Genomic DNA, 25,316 nt, shown 5'->3' with positions numbered 1-25,316 from the left:
CCACCCCAAGACCACAGCCTGAGCTGAAATCAAGAGTGGGACACTCAGCTGACTGAGCAATCCAGGCATTCCCTACATTGACATTTCTTAAGTAGTCAACCTAAGATGATGGAATTTGCTGGACTCCTGTCATTGTCATTGGTGATGTGATCCAGGTGTAGATTCAGATTATGTGGCCACTTCTTTATCACGTGTCATTTCTCAGTTCATTGTTCTTTGTCTGCCTTTCCTCATAGATCTAGTCTCTGAGGTAAATATGAGATTCTCCTTTTCATATTTGTAGGACATGAATTCCTGGGTTTGATAGGTGAGGGAGGAGAATAGGTGAAGGTAATGGCCTTGAGAAGAGCTAAGTGGAGACAAGACTGGTCCCACATGAGGACGATAGCACCCTGAGAAGTCTGGCCTTTGTGGGTTAGAGCCAAAGAGAGGACCTTTGACAGAAGACAAGGCAGGGTAGAGTTGGGAGCAATCTGAGCCCGTTTCACTATTGTCTCAGTTTCACCAGTGAGGCTGGGAGTAGGTAGGGGGGGGTAGGGGGAGACGCACCTGCATGGACCAGGTGGACCGAGGGCTGGGTTGGCTGTCAGAATAGAGTGAAAGGAGCAGCCCAGGCTGTGTGTGTGTGAGAGAAGAGAAATGCTGACAGAGAAACCAGGTGAGAGAAAAATACGTGGAGACCTGGGTATGAATAGGAAAGTCTGAGGGTGAGGGAGCGGAGCCAAGGGGAGGAAGTGGAGGGGTGAGCAGTGGATGAGGTGAGTAGTTCAAGGATGGAGAGCACTTGGCTTGTCTGCAAGGTGCTTCTCTGAGGAGTAGAGCCCGGGGCATGGGAGAGAGGGTGGCCCTCCTGAAAGGTGCTATGTTTGTGGGACCCCTGGGTCATCTGGCCTTCCCTCTCCCTTCACACCTTTCTCTGGTTGCCTTTGAAAAGTGAGGAGGGGAGGGAGTGCCTTGGCACCCATCAAGTACAGATTTTAATATCTACTAGGAAAACTGATTGGAAAGTTAGGAGAGAGATGGCAAATGGGTTTTTTCTTTGTCATCATTTATACTCTTGTTCACTGTAAAATACAGTGTTTTTCAAAAATACATGTAATACTATGAGATAGATCATAAATGAGAATATTCATACTAGGAGCACTATTATTAGGAAAATAATAGATATCCTGAGTCATTGCAAGAGGTAGGTCACAAATAGAGCTTTCATATTGCCAACACACAGAGGGAAGAAGCAAACAGAAGCAGTACTGTACTTTATAGTGTCCATCAGGTTAAAAAAACAAAAACACTCAGGGGCGTCTGGGTGGCTCAGTGGGTCGGCTCGGGTCATGATCTCAGGGTCCTGGGATCGAGCCCCGCATCGGGCACTCTGCTCAGCGGGGAGCCTGCTTCCCCCTCTCTCTCTGCCTGCCTCTCTGCCTACTTGTGATCTCTGTCTGTCAAATAAATAAATAAAATCTTAAAAAAAACAAAAACAAAAACAAAAACATTCACTTAGCTGTTTATGAGGCATTGTCAAATAATACTAAGCAATATCCACGACAGTGTCCTTTTATAAATAAAATACATTTATTAGGCTTGCTTGTGTCATTAAAAGCAGTCTCTCCAAAAAAAAAAAAAAAAAAGGCAGTCTGTCCAGAGAATGAAATAATGTCATCTAGGTAACCAACTCTGTGACACCTAGCTTAGCTGATGGACAGCTTTTCTTTCACACAGGAGTCACATACGTAGACGCCTCCAGAGTCCTGGAGTGAATAAGTGTGAATGGGGCTGGAGTGGACGCCTGGATGACCTGGAGAGGACGAGATGCACTTAACAGGCATTTGGGTTTATCTTCTATTACAAAAAGCCCTGTGTGGGTTTAAAAAGTCATACCACAGGCCAAAATACCCCACAGGAACTCTGATCTAGAGTGTGTGGACATCACCTATGAAATCCTTCTTAAAAATTGTTTCTCTCAGTTAAGCTTTTGGAAAGTACTGAACAGCAATGAGTTACGGGTTGTATTCTGTGACAGTTGTCTAGTCTGTAGATGACCTATGTTTCCAGTTAATCATGCAGCCGTATGTTTTTACCTATTGGACAGACTAGGGAGGAGGTAAAGCCATTTGTCTTTTCGGCTGAGGCCACTGGAAATTATAGGGGAGGAAAACTTTTCCCTTCTTCCCTTCCAGGTTCTTTGGCTGGCCTAATAACTAATTTGACATAAGACAGATTAACAGGAGAAAAACAAGTTTAATTACATATGTTTGGGAGCCCCACAAAGACAGGAGAGGCTCTCTTGCAGTCAGGCAATCGATGTTTATATGCCACCCCAAGCTAAAGAGAGGTAGGTATAGGAGTCTGGGACTTCAGAGGGGAGGAAAACAATTTAAGAAGATGAGAAGAGCAAATATTTGGTAAATGAATGTTTACCCTGCAGAGAGGTCTTTCTTTTTTTTTTTAATTTTTATTTTTTTTTATTTGACAGAGAGAGATCACAAGTAGGCAGAAAGAGAGAGAGAGAGAGGAGGAAGCAGGATCCCTGCGGAGCAGAGAGCCAGATGCGGGGCTCCATCCCAGGACCCTGGGATCATGACCTGAGCCTAAGGCAGAGGCTTTAACCCACTGAGCCACCCAGGCGCCCCCAGAGAGGTCTTTCTTATGTAAAAAAAGGAAAAAAGTTATCTTTGGTAGTAGCTCTCCTCCTGGTACAGACTCCGTTTTTAATTTTCTTTCTTTTTTTTTTTTTTAGATAAGTAGGGGAGGTAAAAAGCTCTTCTTGAGTCTATTGTGCCTTGGTTATCTTAAGCTCAAAATAATTTGCATGCCAAAGTGGCACATTATGGGGTGGCCTCCCTTGAACCACATTAGAATCTAGAGGTAAGGGGAGATAGCCAGTGCCACTCTTTGGTCTCCAGGTACCCTTTTGGGTCCACCAAGAGAGAAGAGGTGGGCCATCATTTTGGAAATGTTGTGCTAGAACTTAGATGGGAAATGGGTATCACATATACAAAAAAATGTAAGAGTTTTGGTTATGGCCACCTTTTGAACATTTATGCTGGTGTAGGGTAGGACATTGACAAAGATAATCAAGTTCTAAGTTCTTTAAAATTGGATATAGTACTGAAGGATGACCCGAGGTCTTTTCTGGAGTCTTTAAAAATGGGACTGTTGAAAAAGACAATCGTCTCAATGGGAGAAGATATCTGCAGATGATATATCTGACAAAGTGTTGATATCCAATATATAGATAAAGAACATACACAACTCAGCACCAAAAAAACAAACAATCTAATGAAAAAATGCACAGAGGACCTGAATAGATATTTTTCGAAGAAGACATACAGGTGGCCAACAGACACATGAAAAGATGTTCAGCATCACTAATCATCAGAGAAATGCAAACCAGAACCACAATGGGAATATCACTGCACACCTGTTAGAATGGCTAGATCAGAAAGACAAGGAACAACAACTGTTGGCAAGGACATGGAGAAAAGGTGGGAATGTAAATTGATAGAGCCACTGTGCAAAACAGTATGGGGGTCCCTCAAAAAATTAAAAACAGAATGACCATATGATCTATTCATTCCTCTATTGGTTATTTACCTAAAGAAAACAAAAATACCAGTTCAAAAAGTTATATGCACCCCTATGTTTATTGAAGCATTATCTACAATAGCCAAGATATGGAAGCAACCCAAGTGTCCGTTCATAGAGGAATGGATAAAGAAGATGTGGCTAATATATATAATGGAATATTAGTCCTAAAAAAAGGTGAGATCTTCCCATTTGCAGCAACATGGATGGATCTATAGTGTATTATGCTAAGTGAAATAAGTCAGAGAAAGACAAATACCATTTGATTTCAGTTATATGTGGAACCTAAAAAATGAATAAACAAACAGACTCTGAAATATGGAGAACAGACTGGTTAAAATGGGATGTGGGTGAAGGATGGCATAATAGGTAAAGGGGATTAAGAAGTACAAACTTCCAGGGGCGCCTGGGTGGCTCAGTGGGTTAAAGCCTCTGCCTTCGGCTCAGGTCATGATCTCAGGGTCCTGGGATCGAGCCCCACGTCGGGCTCTCTGCTCAGCAGGGAGCCTGCTTCCCCCTCTTTCTCTGGCTGCCTCTCTGCCTACTTGTGATCTTTCTCTCTGTCAAATAAATAAATAAAATCTTAAAAAAAAAAAAAAAAGAAGTACAAACTTCCAGTTCTAAAATAGGTCATGGAGATGAAAAATACAGCATAGTCTGTAATGCTGTGGTAAGTTTGTATGGTGATAGATGGTGACTGCACTTACCTGGTGAGTGCCAACTAATGTATAGAATTGTTGAATCACTACGTTGTGCACTTGAAACTAATAAAAACATTGCATGTCAGTTATACCTCAATACTAAAAGAAATGGAATAGTTTAACAATTGGGTAGTTTCTCTGCAGTTACATACAAATACACATCGACTCATGCAAATGCACACATACTTAATCTGGAGTTGTGTTCCCAGTTTATGATACTGTGATTTGGTTCTGAGAGCTCTGGAACCTACCTGTTCTTCAGGGTCAGTGCAGGCAATACATGTAATGCTAGGGTGCTGTGTGGTTCTCTGTGATCCAGCACCCTCAGGATCAAAAAAATCTCCAAGCAAAAGAAAAAGCAGCCTGCTAATTTATTTCCTAATACAGTGTGATCCCATTATATGCAAATTAAATTATGCAAATTTCAAGTAATGACACAAATACTATTAATAAAAGCTTCACAGGATGTGCAGCATTTCAGTGGATACATTCCCCCAAATTGTGCATCAAGCTATGTCATATTTTCAAAGCTAACAAGTCAACTGGATTGTAAAAATGCTTTGATACCCACTGGCATCACCTTTTCTTGTAAAGAGAAATACCTACTAACCCTTGGCAATATTATTTGAACTCTTTGTTGTTTATAGAACTTCTTTAAGGATTTTGGTGACATTTGCATTATTATTTTAAAATTAGGTATTACAATTTAAGTCTTTATCTTCTAAAATATCCAGGTGTACTAGTACTGGTGCTGAAGAAATCTTGCAAATCAGTAATTTTTGAACAGAAATGTGATAAAACACAGTATGATATGTCATGCTATCAATTTATGAGCTACAACTGAGAAATGCTAGAGATAATTGTGATATTAAAAAGCAACAGTAAAGAAAAATATAACACAGTGACTGTAGATTTATGTGTTCTGAGAATGCATTCCCCACACCCTTCCTCCAGACTGTGGGATAATCAGTTCTGAATTATGTGAGTTCTTCAGGGATACGTCCTATGAATCAAATGCAGCCATGCTTTATGAAACCCTGTTACCCAGGCTTGGAAAAGATTGCTTAGGTTGAAAAAATAGCGAGGTACTTATTCGTTTGATGTGCAGTAGAACATCTTTAAGGGCTTCGAAGAAGAAAATTTTGCATCTATTCCTTTAAAACTTGTCGGTAAATACTTAGTGAATTTTTTTTGCATGCCACCCTGCTCTGTTGTGGGGAAGAAGTGCATTTCTGGCACTTATTTATGTATGGGGGAAGGTGGATGGTCACTTCTTGCTTGTAGGTTTGCACTAAATGATTTCAAAGTTCTTTGGTTTTTACATCAAGTAATATAAAGTGATAGGGTTTTTCATAACAATTGCTTATGTTTAAATGGTGGCTGTTCTGTGCCAGGCTCTGTGTGATGTGCTTTAATAACTCCTTTAATCTGTATGGCAGCCCTTTGAGATAGGTATTGTTATTTCTGCCATTCTATACGTTAAGAAGACAGAAGCACAGGGAAGTCAAGTGACTTGCCGAAGATGCTAAAACTACAAAGTTGCAGAGCTGAGAGTCAAATCCGGGCTGGTTTGCTCCAGAGTCTCTGTCCTCATTGACCAATCTCGGTGGCCTTTCAAGAAGCTGGAGTTGAGGATCCTCTAGGCATAAACTTCATACCCTGAGGAGAATTTGCTCTGAAAACCGGGGGATGAGGCTGAATGTGACCAAGTGCCCACCTTAGATTTCACCTAGGAAGCCTTACTTGACTTCAGATCCCCCCCGCCCCCCCCCGCTTCACCACCGCTGAACTCCCCACCTGCTTGTGATGCTTGCAACTATTTAAAGAGGGGTGAAAACATTTAATTTTGCAGTTAAAAAGCTGACAGTGGCCATGTCTGTCTGGTGTTTGGGCCTCCTGTTAGTGTGAATGGGTGTGTCAAAGGGTTTGGGTTTGTTGGGCGGCCATGTAAATGACTGCTCTCAGATCCTTCCCTTTTAATAGGTGTGGGAGGCAGGATACGGGATGAGAAGACTGGGAAGAGTGACAGACCTTGCCCAAGTGATGTCAGCCTAGCTATCTTCTTGTCCAGACTTGAAACTGTGAGAGACTTCTGTCCTGAATGAGGTGATCCCTAATTGTTTTCACTTGGGCAGGGAGAGGTAGAAGCTGGGTCCTGAACACCTGACGATGGAGCTGTAAAGACGCACTGGACAGTTTATAGACTTCCGTGCAAGCAGTGCTGACTGCACAAAGGAGCATCTTCTCGTATTGCTTGTCAGGCTGTCACAGCTTTGATGAGTGTCCTAAGGGGTGTATGTGACACAGGCCCTCACTGACTGTGCCATTCCCTTCTCCCCCCTCTCATGAATGGTTTTGTTGTATCAGATCAGTCTATATTCTGTTTAGACCTTTACCTTTGTGGGACTGCAATTCTTAAGAGCTAGGAATTTTATAAATGTGGAGACCACGTTCAGGAAGCAATCAGATGCATTTCTATAAGACCGCTCATTTGTGGGGTAGCCTGGGTGGCTCCGTCAGTTAAGCATCTCCCTTCGGCTTAGGTCATGATCTCAGGGTCCTGGGATCGAGCCTGTTGTTGTGCTTCCTGCTCAGGGGTGTTTGCTTCTCCCTCTCCCTTTGCCTCCTCCCTGCTGCTTGTGCCCTGTCTCTCTCTCTCTCTCAAATAAATAAGTAAAATCTTAAAAAAAAAAAAAAAAAGAAAAGACTGCTCACTTGTTACAGGTATGATCTGAAGGGCGCTCATGCTCTTTCTTAGAGTTGTCAAATCTTTTCCTGTATGTTTTAGTTAACTGTAAGATATAGGAAATTGAAAAAGAGGCATGGCCTCATTCGTTACTTTCTGAACCCCTTTTGTGGGTCCAAACATTAGATAGAAAATGTAGGAGGTCTCTTGCAGCAGTTTGCTTTTAGTCATGGAGCATCTAGGATCCAGTTAGAGGAGAGGTGGATGGCGCAGGAGAGCTGTCAGGGAACCTCACAGAGTGCTTCCACGTTTATTTGCGGTGAAAGAAGGCAAGCATTTTTGTCCTCACTTTACAGATGAGGAAGGAGGAAACTGCTTCATGTCAAACAGCTGGTCATCCAGACCCTGCTCACACTCTTCCCAGCTGCCTTTCCAGTGTGGACAGTGGGAGAGTGAGGGCAAGTTTGAACTAAGCCTTGAAGTGTGGAGGCCAGCCCGAGGCCTCATCAGGAGGCTGTGTGAGCTATAAAAGCCAGTCAGAAGCCGGTGTGCTACCCACGGCCCCCCCTGTTACCCTGTTCCTTGGAGCCTTGCCCTCGGGCTGGAGGTGTGTAACAGGGTGAGGTGTCTGTTGCACATCGTATTTGGTCTCAAGCCCTTGTCTTTGTTTTTGAGGCCTAGCCACAAAGACCGCATCAGAGTGGCCGAGATGTAAACAAGCAGGCTGGCAGGTTGGCGTGGGAGCGCTTCACTGCCAAGCCCTGGAGGGCAGAAGGCAGGTAAGGCCGGCTGTGGTGAGGATGGGCAGTGTTAGAGAGACAGGGACGTGGAGCCGCACTGCCTCCTCTGTGATTCCCATCGAGATTTCTGTGGGAGCTCTTAGCACCATTTGTTGATTCTCCCAGCTCGAAAGACCCAGGACGTATGGAACGCTCAATATTGTTTAAATGATACATTTGCAGCTTTTTGAGGAAGATAGAAATAGGACTTTCCTTCTCTTGATCTATCTTTTTTAATGCGAGAATAAAAGGAATTATCAAGCCAACCTCAGCATTTAAAATTTTACATTTTGGGTGTTGTAAATGCAGAGGTAGAAGTAAGCCATCCTTCAGTTTGATTTCAGGAGGCCTGGGTTAGAGAGCGTTTTGGCCGCTGTCCTCACATTTCAGACATTCCCTCTAAGGCTGTTTCTCTGAAGGATTGAAGATAAAAGCAACTGAACTTTGTTTAATTGACTTATTAACATTTTAAAGGACACTAAAGGTCACAGCCCAGGTGACTGCAGTTAATTTACTCAGTTTACAGACCAGTCTTCTAAGTCTTGTGCTTAAGTACATGTAGGTCTTTCTGTCTAGGATTTCAGCTTGCTTTCTTCCTTCTGCTCTGCTGGTCACGTTGGGTTTTGTGTGCCTGTTTTAAGGTGACTTTATTCGGCCTGGCATGTGTGTCAGGCCTAGGCCCGGTGATGTCAGGAACACAAGGATGAGTAAGGGGCCTCCTCTTTGGAGTCCTCAACCTGGTGGGATCACAGTGGGGACTCAAATAAGGTTCATGCCAGACCGCTCTGGAGAAGGGGTGGTTCTGGTGAAATCAGTATGTAGAGGTGGGTCTCGAAGGATGGGAGGAAGGGGTGAAGGTTTATCAGGTGCCAGGCCCTGCTCTGGGTGCCACCTGAGTAGAATTTCTCCTTAAAACAACCATATAAAGTACATTCAGTTGTTATCTGCATTCTGTACAGGAAATTTAGATGAAAAAGAAGGAACTTGTCCAAGGACCCACAGCTCAACAGTGGTACTGCTGGGATTCTAGCTCACGCAATCTGGCTGAGAGTCCATGCTGTGAGTCACTGCACGAGGCGAGTGGGATTTGGACCAATGAAGATTAAGGGCTATGGACTCCCAGGCAGTAGATGGGGCAGCCACAGTGATTGAAGGAGCCGAGGCAGACCAGTTGGTTAGGGCCTTGTGATTGATGCCCTGGGGTCCCACATTGAAGGGGATGATTGTAACGTCCCATTGTTCTAGGCTTTATGGGTTCCTGTGCTGGTGCAGCGTTGTATTTGTAACACAGTGGCCAGTGGGGAAGTTGTGAAGGTCTTTGAGTCCTGGAGTTGCAGAGCTTCTTGCCTTCTGCTCTTCAGACTGGCCTGAATTTTTGGCATTCATTCCCTGAGTAGGTGAACATGTAGGTCTCAGCCCTTGCTGGCCTCTTGCCATTGTTTTTCCTTCCCTTCCTTGTTTCTGGGAAGAGTGTTCTAGAAGATCATCTGAACCGCTTCTACTTCTTTACCTCATCATCCAGTCTTCATCATTACCTCCGACATATCCTATGTCATCCCACTGGAACTGTTACTACTAAGGAGTCACTGACTGGCTGACTGATCATTCTGGTGAGGACTTTTCCGTCTTTGACTTGCCCAGTAGCTTCTGACCAGGGGCAGTTTTGCTTCGTCTCTTCTCCCTTGGATATCCCTTGGATAGCTGGCAATGTATAGAGACATTTTTGGGTGTCACAGTTGTTCTGAGTCAGCCCTCTGTTCTTAAAACTTTCCAACTGCCTTGATAGAATTCTCTCCTGGCTTGTCTTACAGTGAATCCTCAGTTCATTCCTTACCGTCTTCTGTAGAGGACTCTACAGACTCTTCTTCAGCCTTTTTATGTTGCTTCTTAGGATTCTTTTCCTCTCCTCATATGCCTCTTGGATGAGCTCCTCAGTCCAGGGATTTAACATCCATCTCTGGCTGTGTGGCTTCCCATCACCTGTTTGCAGGCTCCAGGTCTTTGGACTCCAGTCGTGTCTTTCTCCACCTCATTGGTACACAGGTATTTTCAATTCAGCAGGTCTAAAATAAGGCCATCCCAAAGTTGTCTTTGTCCATTTGTCCAAACCTGCCTCTCCCATGTTTGCCGTCCGTCAGCGTTTGCTCCCCTCCAACAGTGAGCGCCATTTTACTCTGCTGCTGCTGTTGCTCAGGCACGCACACATGTCTCACCTGGATTACTGCCTCTCTGCCCCCCTCAACTCTGCAGCCTCATGTCCCACACTGCCACCAGGGGGAGCTTTCCAGAACAGAACTCTGAGGGTTCTCCGCTATAACAGATAAAGTCTGAGGTGAGCTTGGCATGTGCAACCTTCTAGACCAAACCCTTTGGTTCCCAACTAGGAGTATTACTGCTCTCCAGAAAGCCCTTTTGAAAATGTTATGGGTGTTGGAGTAACTGGAATCCACTGGAATCTCCATAAATCCTATTTACTTCTTAAGAGATGGGTTCTACTTTGTGTCACCAAGTTTTCCCTCCTTATTTATTTATTTATAAAAAGATTTTATTTATTTATTCCACAGAGAGAGAGATCACAAGTAGGCAGAGAGGCAGGCAGAGAGTGGGGGGTGGGGAGCAGGCGCCCTGCAGAGCAGAGAGCCCAATGTGGGGCTCAATCCCAGGACCCTGGGATCATGACCAGAGCCGAAGGCAGAGGCCCAATCCACTGAGCCACCTAGGCGCCCTGGAAACTGGCCTTTTAGATGGCCTGTGGGGCATGTGATTAAATAGGGTAGAAATATCTTGGTGTTCCTAGTTTCTGTCCTGATAGCTTTAGGAGAATTCTGTTTTTTTCCTTCATGTCCTGGCAGTGCAATTCTGTGTAGACCAACAATTAGGTTGACCAGATATTCCTGCCATTAGGTATCAGACCATTCTAGAAGGGAATTGGGGATGAGGGAATTCTGTTTTCTAATTTTTCTGTGGTATTCAGTATAACCTAACACTTGTGATAAAGGACTTTCAGGGTCCTTTTGGAACTGGTAGGTTAAGTGGCTTCATCATATTATTTCCTAGTTCACTGGAGTGATTCCTTTCTAAGAACCTTGGAACTGCCTGTCATTACACCCACATCTTAGGAAAACCTCATACTACACTGCAACGTTGGAAGTACTGACATACAACTAATTGCACTGTGAAGGATTTGGACTTTTTGAAGCTTACTGGTGTGTTTTTCAGCAGATAACAAATACCTGAAAATAAATTCCCCTGGCACAACATAATACTAGAAGAAAGTAGTCAGTGTTTTTTAATCCTGTCTGGTGTTACTCCAGCGGTGGAAATCGTGACACCATAAAAATTGTACTGTTGGCACGAATGGGCTCATGTAGGGATGGTAACTTTGCTCTCTGGCGTGGTGCCTGTTGGAATCCCAGCTCCCGCGTGCTGAACCTCTCTCTCTCCGTGTTTCTCCCCAGAAGCCCTGTGTGCCACGCCCCTGATCTGCAGCTTCGGACGGCCGGTGGACCTGGACAAGGACGACTACCAGAAGGTGGTGTGCAACAACGAGCATTGCCCCTACAGCAGCTGGATGCACCTGCAGTGTTTCTACGAGTGGGAGAGCAGCATCCTGGTCCAGTTTAACTGCATCGGCCGCGCGCGCAGCTGGAATGAGAAGCAGTGCCGCCAGAACATGTGGACAAAGAAGGGCTACGACCTGGCCTTCCGCTTCTGTTCCTGCCGCTGTGGACAGGGCCACCTAAAAAAGGACACGGACTGGTATCAGGTGAAGCGGATGCAGGATGAGAAAAAGAAGAAGTCTGGGTCAGAGAAGAATACAGGGAGGCCCCCCGGCGAAGCAGGGGAGGAGGCCAAAAAGTGCCGGCCACCCAACAAGCCCCAGAAAGGCCTGAGCCACGACCTCCCCCGGCGGCACTCCATGGACCGGCAGAACTCCCAGGAGAAGGCGGTCGGGGCAGCGGCCTACGGGGCGCGCTCCCCCTGCGCCTCCCCGGGCCAGTCCCCGCCCACCGGCTACTCCATCCTCTCCCCTGCCCACTTCAGCGGCCCCCGCTCCTCGAGATACCTCGGGGAATTCCTAAAGAATGCCATTCATCTGGAGCCTCACAAAAAGGCCATGGCCGGGGGCCATGTGTTCCGAAATGCCCACTTTGACTACAGTCCGGCTGGGTTATCGGTGCACCGGGGGGGCCACTTTGATGCGCCCGTGCAGTTCCTGCGGCGCCTGGACCTGTCCGAGCTGCTCACGCACATCCCCAGGCATAAGTTGAACACTTTCCACGTGCGGATGGAAGACGATGCCCAGATGGGCCAGGGCGAGGATCTGCGGAAATTCATCCTTGCGGCCCTCAGTGCCAGCCACAGGAATGTTGTAAACTGCGCTCTGTGCCACCGGGCACTCCCGGTGTTCGAACAGTTCCCTTTGGTGGACGGAACTCTGTTCTTAAGCCCGTCGAGACACGATGAGATCGAGTATGACGTCCCGTGTCATCTTCAAGGTACAGGCGTTCATCCATCTTGCCTGCTTTCTGTTTGTTAAAAGTCGAGAAGCAGGATGGGCTTGCTCTCTTCTGGCTTCAGTGTAACAGCGGGTGCCTCTTGTTCTAGTTGGGTGCCCGGCACTGTTGGGGTGTTTCGGCTTTGCCCCTTGAGGTGGTGGAGGGGGTGTTGGGCTTTTTTTCTTTACTCTTGATGTCACTGTACCAAATACAGTTGTCCTGGTGGGCCGTTTTATGTTTTTGTTCTGCTGTCATTTGAAGGGAGGATTCCTCATGTACAGTTTTCCTTTATTGGGAGGGAATTGAGTAGGAATTGCATAACTATGTCACTTGGTGTAAAACAGTTGCCTTTGAAACCCGTGTTAATGTGCCCAGCACGCTGTGGATTCTCTTTGATCCTTGTAAACGTAAGGGAGTAACGGAAGGGGGTCAGGGAGGGCCAGTGTGTTTTTTAGATGAGCTGAATTAATCTTGAGGTTTATGGAAAATCAGGCTTTCTTGATAACAGCAAAAGGAAAGTGGAAGATTATTGGAAGCTGAGGCATCACCCTTCTGGCGAAGGCAGAGAGCTTAGTGCTGTGGATGACATTCAAGGGCGCAGGGATATTTCAGCCAGACTTGAACGATGGGGGTCGGTCAGGATAAGTGAGCAATTGGTCCATTTGTGTGAAATTACTGAGTTTATATAAAGGTGAGATACATGAAGTGTAACATGTTTATAACTTCAAAAGTGTGCTAAAAAACCCCATGGTAGAAACGATATATCCCTACCTGTCTTTGTCCCACACCCCCTGTTGCTTCAGTTCTCAGAGATAGCATTTTTCAATTATAACTGATTCTTAGGTTTTTATTTTTATTTTTTTTTAAAGAGTTTATTTATTTGTCAGAGAGAGAGAGAGAGTGAGAGAGAGAGAGAACAAGCAAGGGAAGCTGCAGACAGAGGGAGAGCCGGCTGTGGGACTTGATCCCAGGACCCAGAGATCATGACCTGAGCAGAAGGCAGATGCTTAACTGATTGAACCACCCAGGCATCCCACTATTGTAATTTTAAAACTGCCGTCTTCATATCCAGTTTTAGATATTGTCTGTTGACTTAAGGTAGATGACTGTGCTTTCTTAAATCTTCCCATTTCTCTCAGGATAATGTATCACAATTCCTGGTGAAATCCTTAATGTTTTTACTGCTTTGATTATGTAAATATCTAGTGTTGAGCACAAAGTGTAGGTGTATTTCCTATCATATAGTATATTCTAGGATGTCTTTTGTTATTACAGTTAATAATTGTTTCACAATTTCATTTGCTTAGTCTTTTTGGAAACATTGGCTGGTTCTTCTCACTCTCCAACAGCTTCCACAAAGCTTTCAAATCATTTGCACATACCTGTCCTCCATTTAATGAACTTCTTTTTGTAGAAATTAAATTCCCTTCATGGAACCTTCCATCTTCCTGCTCCTGTCTGTCCGGCTGTACTCATTAGCTGCTATACTGCATGGCTGCCTTTGTAGGAATTCTTTACTTACTTTTCTGTTCTTTATCTTCTGTTTCCTAGATATCATGTTTTCTTTTTTCTTGGTTTATTTCCTCAGTTTGTTAAGAAACACTCCCAGGAGGTTTCTGAGAAAGGAAGCATGGGAATAGGTATTTTCAGACTTTGAAAATCTGATAATGTCTTGATTCTGTCTTCACACTTGCTTGCTATTTGGTTGGGTAGAGTCTTCCAAGTTACAAATATTTTCCCCTTAGGACTTTGAAGGCATTTATTTCTTCACTATATGTGGTCTTCCGGTGTCAGTGTTGAGAAGTCAGTATTTTACTGCTCTCCCTTTGCTCTCTCCTCCGATCCCCTGAGGTTTTAAGATTTTCTCTTTATCCCTAGTGTTCTGAAGTTTCACCATGACATGGGTCTTCCTCTCCACCCCCATTCATTGTGCATTGTCCTTTCTTGGATTTTTGGCTGTGTAAACTCATGGTCTTCAGTTTGGGGAGATTTTCTTTTGATTTCTTTCTCTGATCATTTCCTCTTTCATTTTCAAATACAACTGTGGAACTGTTAGTCAGATATTGGACCTCTTAAGTTTAATCCTTTTTTTTTTTTTTTTTTTTAAGATAGAGGGAGACCTTACACATCCTATTGCTTATCTTTCTCTCTCTTTTTTTTTTAAAGATTTTATTTATTTATTTGACAGACAGAGATTGCAAGTAGGCAGAGAAGCAGGCAGAGAGAGAGGAGGAAGCAGGCTCCCTGCTGAGCAGAGAGCCCGATGTGGGGCTCGATCCCACGACCCTGAGACCATGACCTGAGCTGAAGGCAGAGGCTTTAACCCACTTTAACCCACTGAGCCACCCACTAAGCCGCCCCGCTTATCTTTCTCTTTATCCTGCCTTTTGGAAGATTTCTTTGGCTTTATATGCCAGGATTTTTACTGAATTCAAGATTTTATGTTCTATAAATACAGAAATTATAATTTCCAAGAGCACTTTTTAGTAGCATCTTGTTCTTGTTTCATGGATGCAGGTTCCTATTTTAACTGTTTCCTCAACAGGAAATAAGAAGTGAGGTTGAGGGGAGTGGTCTCATTCCTTTTCTAAAATTTCACCCAACCTTTTAGTCCTTTAGCCTTTGTTAAAATCAAACTGATCCAGAACTTAGTGTTTGAAACTGGTGATGATTTATGATTTCTCACAGTTCTGTGGGTTGGTTGGTTCAGATGACCTTTGACACGTGTCTGGCAGTTGGCCGACTGGCTGGCCTGGCAGGGGCCCTCTGCTGGAATGAATGGCTCATCCCGGTTTGGTGTGGTCTTTTATCTTCCAGTGGCCTAGACTGGGCTTTTTCCTGCATTCAGGGGGTGAGAAGGTAGGGCCTGCTCTCTCAAGAGGCATAAGCTTGGAACCGAGTATCATCACTTCCATCACATTGTGGTTTTCAAAATAAGTTGTAAGGCTAGCCCAGATTTAGGAGATGATTATTAAATAGACTACTTCTTGATGGAAGAAGTTGCATAGGATGTTTGGTTACTTGTCTACTCCACTGTTTCCCTTTTGGTGCCTCATTCCACTGCTTGCATCCAGTTTCAGAGCTAAGTCATTTAAAATTTCTTCATCCGATTTTGTGACCTCCTGTTTTGGTTCAGGTTTGCAGGTATCTCACAGTTTCCCAGAAGATGGAGCTTGTGTTTTGTTTCTTGTTCTTCATATTGGTAGGGGTTAACTTCGAGGGAAGTAGGTGAAAACTACTTTCACTTTAAGACTGGAAATATTCTCTGTGAAGATGAAAGGAGAGTACAGGGGTTCAGCATAAACGAGAGGACTGTTCTTATTTTATCTGTGATGTCGGATTCTTTTCACTTACATCAGTGAATTCGAATTTATGTATTCCATGCCTGGGCTGGGTGCTATCAGTCCTTGCCTTCCATCGGTTTATAATCTGAGGATGTAAGATGCTCTTACAAAAATGGAACTACCTTCACCAGGCCTAACTTTACCACCATCTATAGAATGAGTAACACCTGGATATGATGTACTTTAAGCATCCTGTAATTTCCAAGGAGGAAGGGGCCACTTTGGCCTGGGTAGTTAAAGGAGGCAATGTGAAGGCAGATATCAGAAGGTGGATGGGATTTTGATAACAAGAGGGTCTGGCTGTGTAAGGCCTTTGTTGATAGGACAGAGGCAATCTGAGCAAGGGAATGGTGGTTTAAAAAAAAAAAAAAGTTGAAACAGAACTGGGGAGAAGAGATTGGTGATTCCATTTCCAGTGGAAAATGAGTGGGGAAGATAGGGAGAACGGATTGTGGGTGTCCTTTCAAGCCACAGTAAGGGCTTTGTCATGTTCCTTAAGAACTTGAAGAGTCTAATTTTTTTTTTTTCTTTAGAGCGGATGATCACTTGGGGGCAGGGAAGTTGTTTGAAAGGATGGGGGGGAACCTGTCTCCAGAGAGGTGGGACTTAAATCTCCTACCTAGATGGCAGGAGATGAGAGATTGCTGGGTGCTGACAGTGGGAACTGAAAGGTAGGAATATCCGCAAGAGGTGGTTTTAAAGAAAAAATTGTGTCTTTGGGGATAACTTGCCTGTAGAGGATGAAGCTGCATCCTGGTTGGCTCACTTTGGCTCTAGAGCAGATAAAGGATGCTGTCATGGACGGGATTGGAGAACATTGGGAAGGAGACCTGTTTTAGGGGAAGGAAGATGAAGGCATTGGTGTGTGTTGGGCTTGAAGGGGTGTTGAGACTTTGGGTGGAGATGTCTATCTAGCAAGCACTGTTAGAAATAAGCATCTGGGGTGAAAACTGGGGAGCTTATTTTATAACAGGGGTGGTTCAGATCTTAAGATTGGAGCAACTCTTGAATAGGGAGAAAAGAGAAAGAAAAGGAAGAGTGTGCAACAGAGCCCAGGACCACGTGTGAAGGGTACCTTTCAGAGAATGGTTGGAGAAAGGTGAAGATTAGATAGACCTGAGAAATAAGAGTGTGTGTGTGTGAGAGAGAGAGAGAGAGAGAGAGAACATGGGAACCACTTCCTCCTCAAGCACTGTTGAGGAGGAAGAGAGAGCCTTGTAAGCAAACGGAATGGAAAGTTACCCTGTAAGTACTATTTACCTCTTTCCAGAGAGTAAGGAGCAGGCTGGTCCTAACTATTGAAAGGTGAAGAGCCATGGTTTGGCTCCTGGCAAGGAGCAGCACATTCTGAAGGAGTACATGTTCTGAGTGTAGTGTTCAGCACTGTGGCGCTCTCTGATGCCTACGTATCAGTAGATAATAAGACATTGTACTCCATATAAATAACCACTTACAAGTTAGATATGATCCTGGTTCCTAAATTAAATATGGCAAGGCTGAGCAGTTTTGGAGACAGAGACAGTTAACACCATAATTGTGGCTATGGGATAATTCTGGGCCACCAGTACCAAGACAGACTGTTGACTTTCCTATGGTGGGACTTGTCAGTGGATGAAAGCCCGTGGCTACAGACCGGCATTGTTGGTTCAGGCTCTGTGCCACACACAGGCTTCTGAGCTGAGAGTCCTGCATGACCACTGGTTGGTTTGTAGGATTTGTGGCTTGGTCATTTGAATTTGGATGTCCATATTGTAAACCTGGCAGTACTTTTTAGAAAAGTGAATTGAAGCACTATTTAATAAAGATACAACTTTGAAGTATTGTCCCATTGACAGTAGTAATTCATCATTATTCTAAAAGGACAACTTGGGGATATAGGCTGAATATGACCTATTTTGCTACTTATTTTATCTGAATGGTAACATGTTTGCTTATAATTGATAGATCAGCCAGTGTTTTAGACCCGATGATGGCCATTCTCAGCACTGTGTCTTCTGTGCACAGGGAGGCTCATGCACCTGTATGCGGTGTGCGTGGACTGCCTGGAAGGGGTTCACAAGATCATCTGCATCAAGTGTAAGTCTCGGTGGGACGGCAGCTGGCACCAGCTGGGCACCATGTACACCTACGACATCTTGGCTGCCTCTCCGTGCTGTCAGGTTGGTATTGACCCCCCAGAGCGAGCTGAGTGTGAACTTTGGCTTCTGTCCCCTGGTGAACGCAGAGGAGATAGAGCCACACCATCGTTCATTCAGGAGAGGGCGAGGAAGATAGCGGGTGGCTCTACCACCCCATCCCCAAGTCCAGGAATGATGGCTAGTTTACCATGGTGTGTCAAAGCTATTGCTGGGATACCAGCCATTGTGGGGGGTGGGTAGTGTAGAATAGGGGGTATTGTAGAATAATATATAATTAATGGGAAATATTTTTAGGGTATTAAGTAAAAAAGGTAGTTTATAAAATGGTATAACAGTATGCTTCTATTTGTAGAAAGTGACTACAGAAAGGGATCTGCTAACCTATAAACCTGAGGTGTGTCTGCATGCTGGGATGCTAAGTGGTTCCTGTTGCTTGTATTTTCTTATTTTGTGTGACTAACATATACTTAGGTTCTAATAAGAAAAAGTCATTTATTTATTTATTTATTTATTACGATTTTATTTATTTGTCAGACAGAGATCACAAGTAGGCAGAGAGGCAGGCGGAGAGAGAGGGGGAAGCAGGCTCCCTGCTCAGCAGGGAGCCGGACGCTGGACTGGATCCCAGGACCCTGGGATCATGACCTGAGCCGAAGGCAGAGGCTTTAACCCAGTTGGCCACCCAGATGCCCCAAGAAGAAGTCATTTAAAAGGAAGAAGAAACTTTTACTTTCTTTGGTGGACAGCATTTTCTTTTTGCTTCCTTTCTGTGGGTTAGCACAGTTACACAGGAACTGCCTTCCTCTACTGTGTTGGAGACTATCGTGAAATGTTTGTAATCCTTAGAAGCATTGCTGAGAGGAAGCATTTTCCGAAGTTTAGCTGTCACCAGAGGAAAGGGAGGTAGTAGTCCGGGAAAACAACGTTAAATAAGTTCATGGAAACACAGGAGGCAAAACAAAACCCTTGAAAGTATCTGGTTCATTTCCAAGTGCTTGGAGGAAAAGAGAGCCTTGTTTTAGAGTTCCTTCATTTTCATGGGTAGGAGAGAATTTTACTTTGCTCTTTAGTCTCCAAGCCCAGCTTCTAATACAAATAACTATTAAACACTTCATTAGTTACTACATAGCTTTGTATCTTTAGCACTATGGTGATTTTTAAAAAAAGAATATCCTGTGATAAGCTGTGCAGGTTGAAGGAAAAGGTTGGCCGAGTGGGTGTTTCAGCCATACTTTGTCTATACTAGTGTTCTCAAAAGAGAGCTATGGTCACGAGAGACCTAAATGGCTATCCATAGCCTGTCGTTTGATTCCAGATAGGGCTGACTTCTCGTATGCTATTCTAATATATTGACCACATTTCCATTTTAAAATTCCATTAGCCTTGGAAATGAGATCTCAAAGTCTTTTTAGCTGCACCCTGTAGCATTTTGTAATACTCAACTGTGCTACAGCACCAGCTCTTGGATGAGAGAAACAGAAGGAAGTGGCTCCTCTCGTTGACACATACAAGAGAGGGTTCTCTTTTAAAGAAGTAAGGAAGGAAAAGAGTTTGGGGCCATTCATTGGTGCTAGGAAGGATGTGGGAGAGCTAGGTTAGCCTCCTTGTTTTCCACACGCAGTGGGGGTCTTTACAAATGTGGCACAGCCATGCTAAAACCTCTGACTCCCTGTCTGCTCCTCTTTCTGCTATACCACTGAGAGGCAGTGGGATTATTTCCTTATCTTTAGGGAGGAGAGCAGAATGGCATCCTGCCATAGCCAGCCTGTTGGTATTTACTATGTATTTCTTCCTTAAAACAATGTGAGCCCAGACCTTTATTTTCTGGCCTTGAACTAAAAGTGGAAAACAATGTTTGATTACTCTTTGGCTTTTTAAAAAAAATGTCAGTTAACTACAGTTCACTCTTGAACACCATGGGGGGTAGGGGTACTGACCCCATGTGCGGTCGAAAATCTGCCTGTAACTTTTTTTTTTTTTAAAGGTTTTATTTATTTATTTGACAGAGAGAGAACACAAGTAGGCAGAGAGGCAGGCAGAGAGAAAGAGAGGAGGAAGCAGGCTCCCTGCCTAACAGAGAGCCCGATGCGGGACTCGATCCCAGGACCCTGAGATCATGACCTGAGCTGAAGGCAGAGGCTTAACCCACTGAGCCACCCAGGCGCCCTGCCTGTAACTTTTAACTCCCCAAACACTTAAATATGAACAGCCTACTGTTGACCAGAAGCCTTACTGATAACATGAATGGTTGATTGACACGTATTTTGTATAAATATTTTATACTGTATTCTTACAATAAAGCAAAGGAAAGAAAACATTATAAAGAAAATAATAAGGAAAAGAAAATACATTTATAGTCCTGTACTGTATTTATTTTTAAAAAGCTGCTCATAAGTGGACCTGTGCAGTTCAACCCATGTTGTTCACGGGCAACTGTGTATTCACTGGGAAGGTGTAAATGTTAGACGCTATTAAGGAATCCAGGAAGGTCTTCTACTAAGACTTTGAGCCAAAAAGAAGCTTAATGGTTAATTATTTGAAAGGAATAACAGATTAAAGAGAATGATTAAAGAGAGAGGTTTGCCCAGAATTTCACTTTTGTTGTTCAGAGCGATTAGTCAGCTAAAAGGCAATTTATCTTAGCCACAGAAAGGTCGTCCGTGTCATAACTAAGAATGTGGGCTCTGGAATAAGCTTCTTTGGTCCAGTCCTCAGCCTTTCTGCTTCCTAACTATGTAGCCTTGGGCATGATGCTATCAGTCTGTGCCTGTGTCTTCATCTAAATTCACAGATCACGTACCTCCCATGAGTGTGTTGAGGACAAAATGAGATTATACTTTTTCTTACATTTTTGGAATGAATCTAAATTGAGAGACTGTTGTATCTATCGTTTCTGGTTATTCGTTTAAGTTCTTGGACCTTGTGTTAAAAGATTCTAGTCTTGTGCTGTTAGAGACCCAGGCACAAAGGAAGATCTAGTGTGCAGTGGTTTCCCGAAGCCTCAGGATCCACAGAGCACTTCTTCCTGGATTGTTAATTTTGCTGGAGTATTTTCGGGAAATTTTATTTTTACATCAAAAGAAACAAGTGTAGTAAGGAGCAGAATGCGAAAATGTGTATGAATTTTTAAAATAAAATCAGCCCAGTCCATGAAGTTTCATGAGGCTTTGAATGAGGGGAGTCAGCTTCAGCCTCTTCTTACAGTCCAGGGGGAGGGGTGTCCTGTTTTTAGGGGAGCCTCCGTGGAGCAGTTCAGACCCTGCGGGTTGGGAATTTTCCTCCTACCAGTAGGTGAAAGTGCTCAGGGTGCCGCAGGTCAGAGAGAAATGAGGGGTCAGTCTGTCAGACGGATGATGAATGCGTGAATGTGTATCTTCCGCTCTGCCTCCCCTGCATTTGCTAACAAGAGAGACAGACGCCCAGCTAAACTCCGGCGCAGTTCCTCAGACCTCATGGTGTTGTGTTTTGGCGTGGGTGACCGTGACAGCGTGGCGTGGCATGGCGGAGGGAAGGGCGCGGTGGCTGACACGTCTTTGTTTCACCCGCAGGCCCGCCTGAACTGTAAGCACTGTGGGAAGCCCGTGATCGACGTGCGGATCGGGATGCAGTACTTCTCCGAGTACAGCAACGTCCAGCAGTGTCCGCACTGTGGGAACCTGGACTACCATTTCGTGAAGCCGTTTTCTTCCTTCAAAGTTCTCGAAGCTTATTGATGAAAGCTTTGCTTTAGGAATAGCTATTTTATTGACTTTATTTCTTTATTACATATCTTTTATAGGGAAACATTCTGTGACATGACTTTCTTTTCTAATTTAAAGGAGAGTTCCTTTGTGTATGTGTGCCACTAAAATGGGGTTAGCCCCTTGCCCTCTCTTGACTCCTGAGTGTTAGATCTGTGGTCCTGACCGGAGCCCAAATGGATAATCCTGTGAGTCTGGGGTAGAGGTTCACTATCACTAAGAGTCTCTCGGACAGCTTTTAAGGTGGTGGGGAGGATAGGATTGATTTAGTTAAAGGGATTATGGGATTATCAACTAAAAGCCTGGTGGGAGTTGGAAAGAAACTCTTATTAAAATGTTAACTGTCTAAAGACCCACTTTTAGATGGGAAGAACGTGGGACAGTGACTGTAAGTCTGTGCCTGGAGTGCTGGGAGTGTACTAGTCTGTCTTGGCTCAGTGTTGTGCCAGCACACTGACCTGCAGATGACTGGAAAGCAGACACGAGTGGTGTTTCTGTCACCTCTGTGATTAGGCAGGCAGTTTTCTCACTGAAAATTATATCCAAATTATAAGACATAGGAAAACTAGTGGTGTTGCAAATGTTTTTAGGTAAACTGACCTGTAACAGAGAGAACATACTAAATGAATTTGGAAGTGATGCACATGGACTCCAGGGGGCAAGATCAGGCGGAACCCAGTCTTTGGAATTGTGTCTTTGAAGTTGGTCAGATGAGCTCTTAAGGAGAACCCATGAATGACATGATTTGGGTGGTAGTGATTTATGTAGGTTGCACTGTCCAAGTGCCATTTGATGTCAGATTCTTCTCACAGGTAAATCTCACAGCCATAGACCCTAACTGGTGAAATTCAGAACTATCATTACTATGTTTTTTTTTCCACAAAATTGTTATGGCCACATTTTACCCATTTAATGCTGAGCTTCCCAAATCATAGGTTTGACTCTAAGAAGGAAAGGAAAAAATTGCTTTGTGAGGATATGAGGAAAGGAATAATAATTTTAATATTTCTTTTTAAAGTATGTTTTCATTTCTCAAAACCACGGATTGTAATGTGTAACAGTATTTTGAAAATAGATCATTCTGAAGCTCTCCGTGATACTTCACCATTAGTGAAACAAGATGATAATTTGTATAACTTGATTAGTCAGAGCTTTGGGCTTTCCAAAATACAGCCTTTTGTAATTAGAGCTTGATGATTTAAATAGACTGACACTCTATACCATCATAGAGTTGGAATTGGAATATGATTTCTCAAAAATGGATTTGGTAATTTCAAGTATTGTACACATATATGCTAATAGAAAGCTGAAAATACATCTGTTTTATGGGTAGCCAAATTTGGGGTGATGTGAACAGTTTGTATTACTCATGTGGTTTATACCATTTTTTTTTCTCAGAAGAACAGCTGTTTTTCCTCTGAGAAGTTTTTAGGTATTACTGCAAGCAAGTTTCAGTTCTACTGTATGAAATGTTTGATTTTTTTTTTTTCAAACAACAGAGCATTGAAGAACCAATATATCAGCTAATATTCTTATCTTTCAGTTTGGATTATTGTAATTTGGTTTACTGCCTCTCATTTGGTGTTTGATGGTCTGAAAAATATTTCGCAGTGGGGGGAAATGCTCAGTGCCTCTACGAAGCAGCAAGTCGATATTGGCCTGAAAAAGGCCTATAGGACAGAGCCCTTGCAGATATGTCCTTAATACACAGAGCTGTATTTGTGAGTTAACTGGTGCCCCACTGATTCTCTCATGTACCCAAGTATAAAAATTCGTAGGTTTCTCGTCTCTTGAGGTAATATTTGAGTTTCAGTTCTGAATTTCAAACGGATAATAAAATATTTGTAATGCTGTTTTTTAATGCACCTAAAATTTTATAGAGAAACCTGCTTATTATTATTGTTCTGGATCTTAAAGTTTATGTATAAATCATGTTCGCAAGCCCCTTAGTCTAAAACTGCTGTGAATGTGGTGTCTGATGCGTTCAGTATTTTCCTCTTCTATTAGTTTGTACTCTCCGAAAAATAAGTAGGAGGAGTTTTCCCTGTAATTGGATAAAATTTGCTTTTGGCCTTTATTTGGACCACAAAGTTAGGATTCTGTGGATGCTGCAGTTCTGAAAAAGGAGAGGGATAGGTATAATCCCTATAGGATGATTCTTCCCTATAGGAGAATATTGTTTGCTTTTAAGGCATCACATTCTCTTCTAAAGTAGAAAATCTGGTTTATTTGAGAATGAAATATAATGAGTATGCAACAATATGGAGAATAAATCTTATTTTGGAAATCTGCTATCCTTAGTATTTTCACCAGATTTTCTCAAAGTACTTTGCTCTGAATACATCGGTGGAAATTGGAGTCTGTCAAAAAAGATGACTATTTTGTTGTGGTTTGGATATTAAAGGATATTAGTCACCCAAGAGACCCATTTTTCTGTTTTTCTGAAAGACAGTGTTCAATAAAATGAACCACTCATAAGTGATTAATAATTTCAAAGTGATTTTTTTCACCTGTTCTAACTTTTTTTAAAAAAGCATTTATTTCTTTAAGAGTTCTGTACCTGGAACAAAAAATTTTACCTGCTTCAGTTCAGTGAGAAACCATTTCTGATGGCTTTATTGTTTCTCTTTAGGCTGACTCAGTTCTCCATTCTCTTATGGTTGTACATGAAGCAAGTGATAATACCGAGTTTATCAACTGCTTGATTAAAAGATAGACAATTGACCGTGAAATTGGGCGGTGGGATGAATTATTCCATTCAAACTAAGCCAGAGCTCTCCCCAGTCTTTAATTTCCAGGTTTTGCAGAAGTTTATTTTCAGAGTAAAAATATTTTCATTGCTTTTGGGGGGAAATTAACTCATCAGGAAGGAATATTATTAAGTGTTTAAATACTAAAACTAACAGGCTGATGCATAACTTAGTAGACCATGAAGACTAATTTGCTGAAATTTTGTGTTTTGTCCCCTAAGACCAACGTCTCACCTACAGTTGGTTCTCCTGCGCCTGGGTCGGGACCTCCGCGTGGCTTCTCCTCTTTGGTCTCCTGGTTGCAGCTCTTGAGCAGTTTCAGTTGGTTGTTTGGGAGGACTTGAGGAGAAAGCGCTCCTGTTCAGTGTTTTGGTTCCTTTAATAGGATGCCGCCTAACCCAGCTCATCTCTATGTCCTTTGACTTCATTATTACTCCAGGTAATTGAAAGAAAACATAACGGATGGGCATCGTTAAAGCCAGCTCAAAAATATATTCTTGTCCTAAAGATTTCTTGTCAAGATGTCTTGGATTGCACTTTTGTTGAGGGAAGACAGTGTAAATAGTTAAAGAATGTGGATAAAACTGAAACATTTGGTTATGGAATTGTGTGTGGTGTTTGAAGGTTTCTGTTTGTGAAATGTATGTATTAAAAATAATAAAATCTCAGAAGCTAACGTTGTACTCTCTTTTCGGTGTGTCACTTTATTTTTTTGTCTGGGCTTCAGGGTTTTGGAGCTTGGGCCTATTTGATCAGAATAGATAGTGGGGAAGCCTTTCCGGGGTTTGAGCACAGTCCATTCTCGGTCACTGCTGCCAGTCATGAGAACCGCAGCCTCTTTATGCTGTTCGATGGCGGCGGGTCGCATGCAGCCTACCTTCACAATAAAATAAGCCTTCTATAGAACAGTTACTTCCATGTAGGTAGTCCAAAGTTAATTGTTCTGGCTATAGGGAGCTCTATTGAATAGGTAGACAGTCCTGGTCTACAGATTTTTCTTGGGTTCCCATGCCTGTAACAATTTTTATAACGAGAAGACTTGATCATACACTGCTTCATTTTAAGAAAATGAAAACTGAGTTGTGATTAAACCT

At 43.3% G+C, this 25,316-nt stretch overlaps 1 protein-coding gene across 1 annotated transcript in view; it reads left to right on the top strand.

The window, feature by feature from the left end:
• HECA (hdc homolog, cell cycle regulator) overlaps positions 1 to 24,910 on the top strand; it is a gene marked incomplete at its 5' end in the record, with an annotated part of 46,036 nt that extends 21,126 nt beyond the window's left edge. Inside the window, 4 exons of the mRNA XM_080805561.1 lie at positions 11,210 to 12,250; positions 17,599 to 17,753; positions 21,281 to 21,660; positions 24,444 to 24,910. Of these exons, the coding sequence (XP_080661687.1) occupies positions 11,210 to 12,250; positions 17,599 to 17,753; positions 21,281 to 21,445 (1,361 nt within the window). The 3' untranslated portion in view covers positions 21,446 to 21,660; positions 24,444 to 24,910. The remainder of the gene's footprint in view (positions 1 to 11,209; positions 12,251 to 17,598; positions 17,754 to 21,280; positions 21,661 to 24,443) is intronic.
• Between the last annotated feature and the right edge of the window lie 406 nt (positions 24,911 to 25,316).

The sequence above is a fragment of the Martes martes genome, assembly GCF_963455335.1.
Source record: "Martes martes genome assembly, chromosome: 6".
Lineage (NCBI taxonomy): Eukaryota > Metazoa > Chordata > Mammalia > Carnivora > Mustelidae > Martes > Martes martes.
The sequence above is the reverse complement of the archived record's forward strand: the minus strand, read 5'-3'. Positions and strand labels throughout refer to the sequence as shown.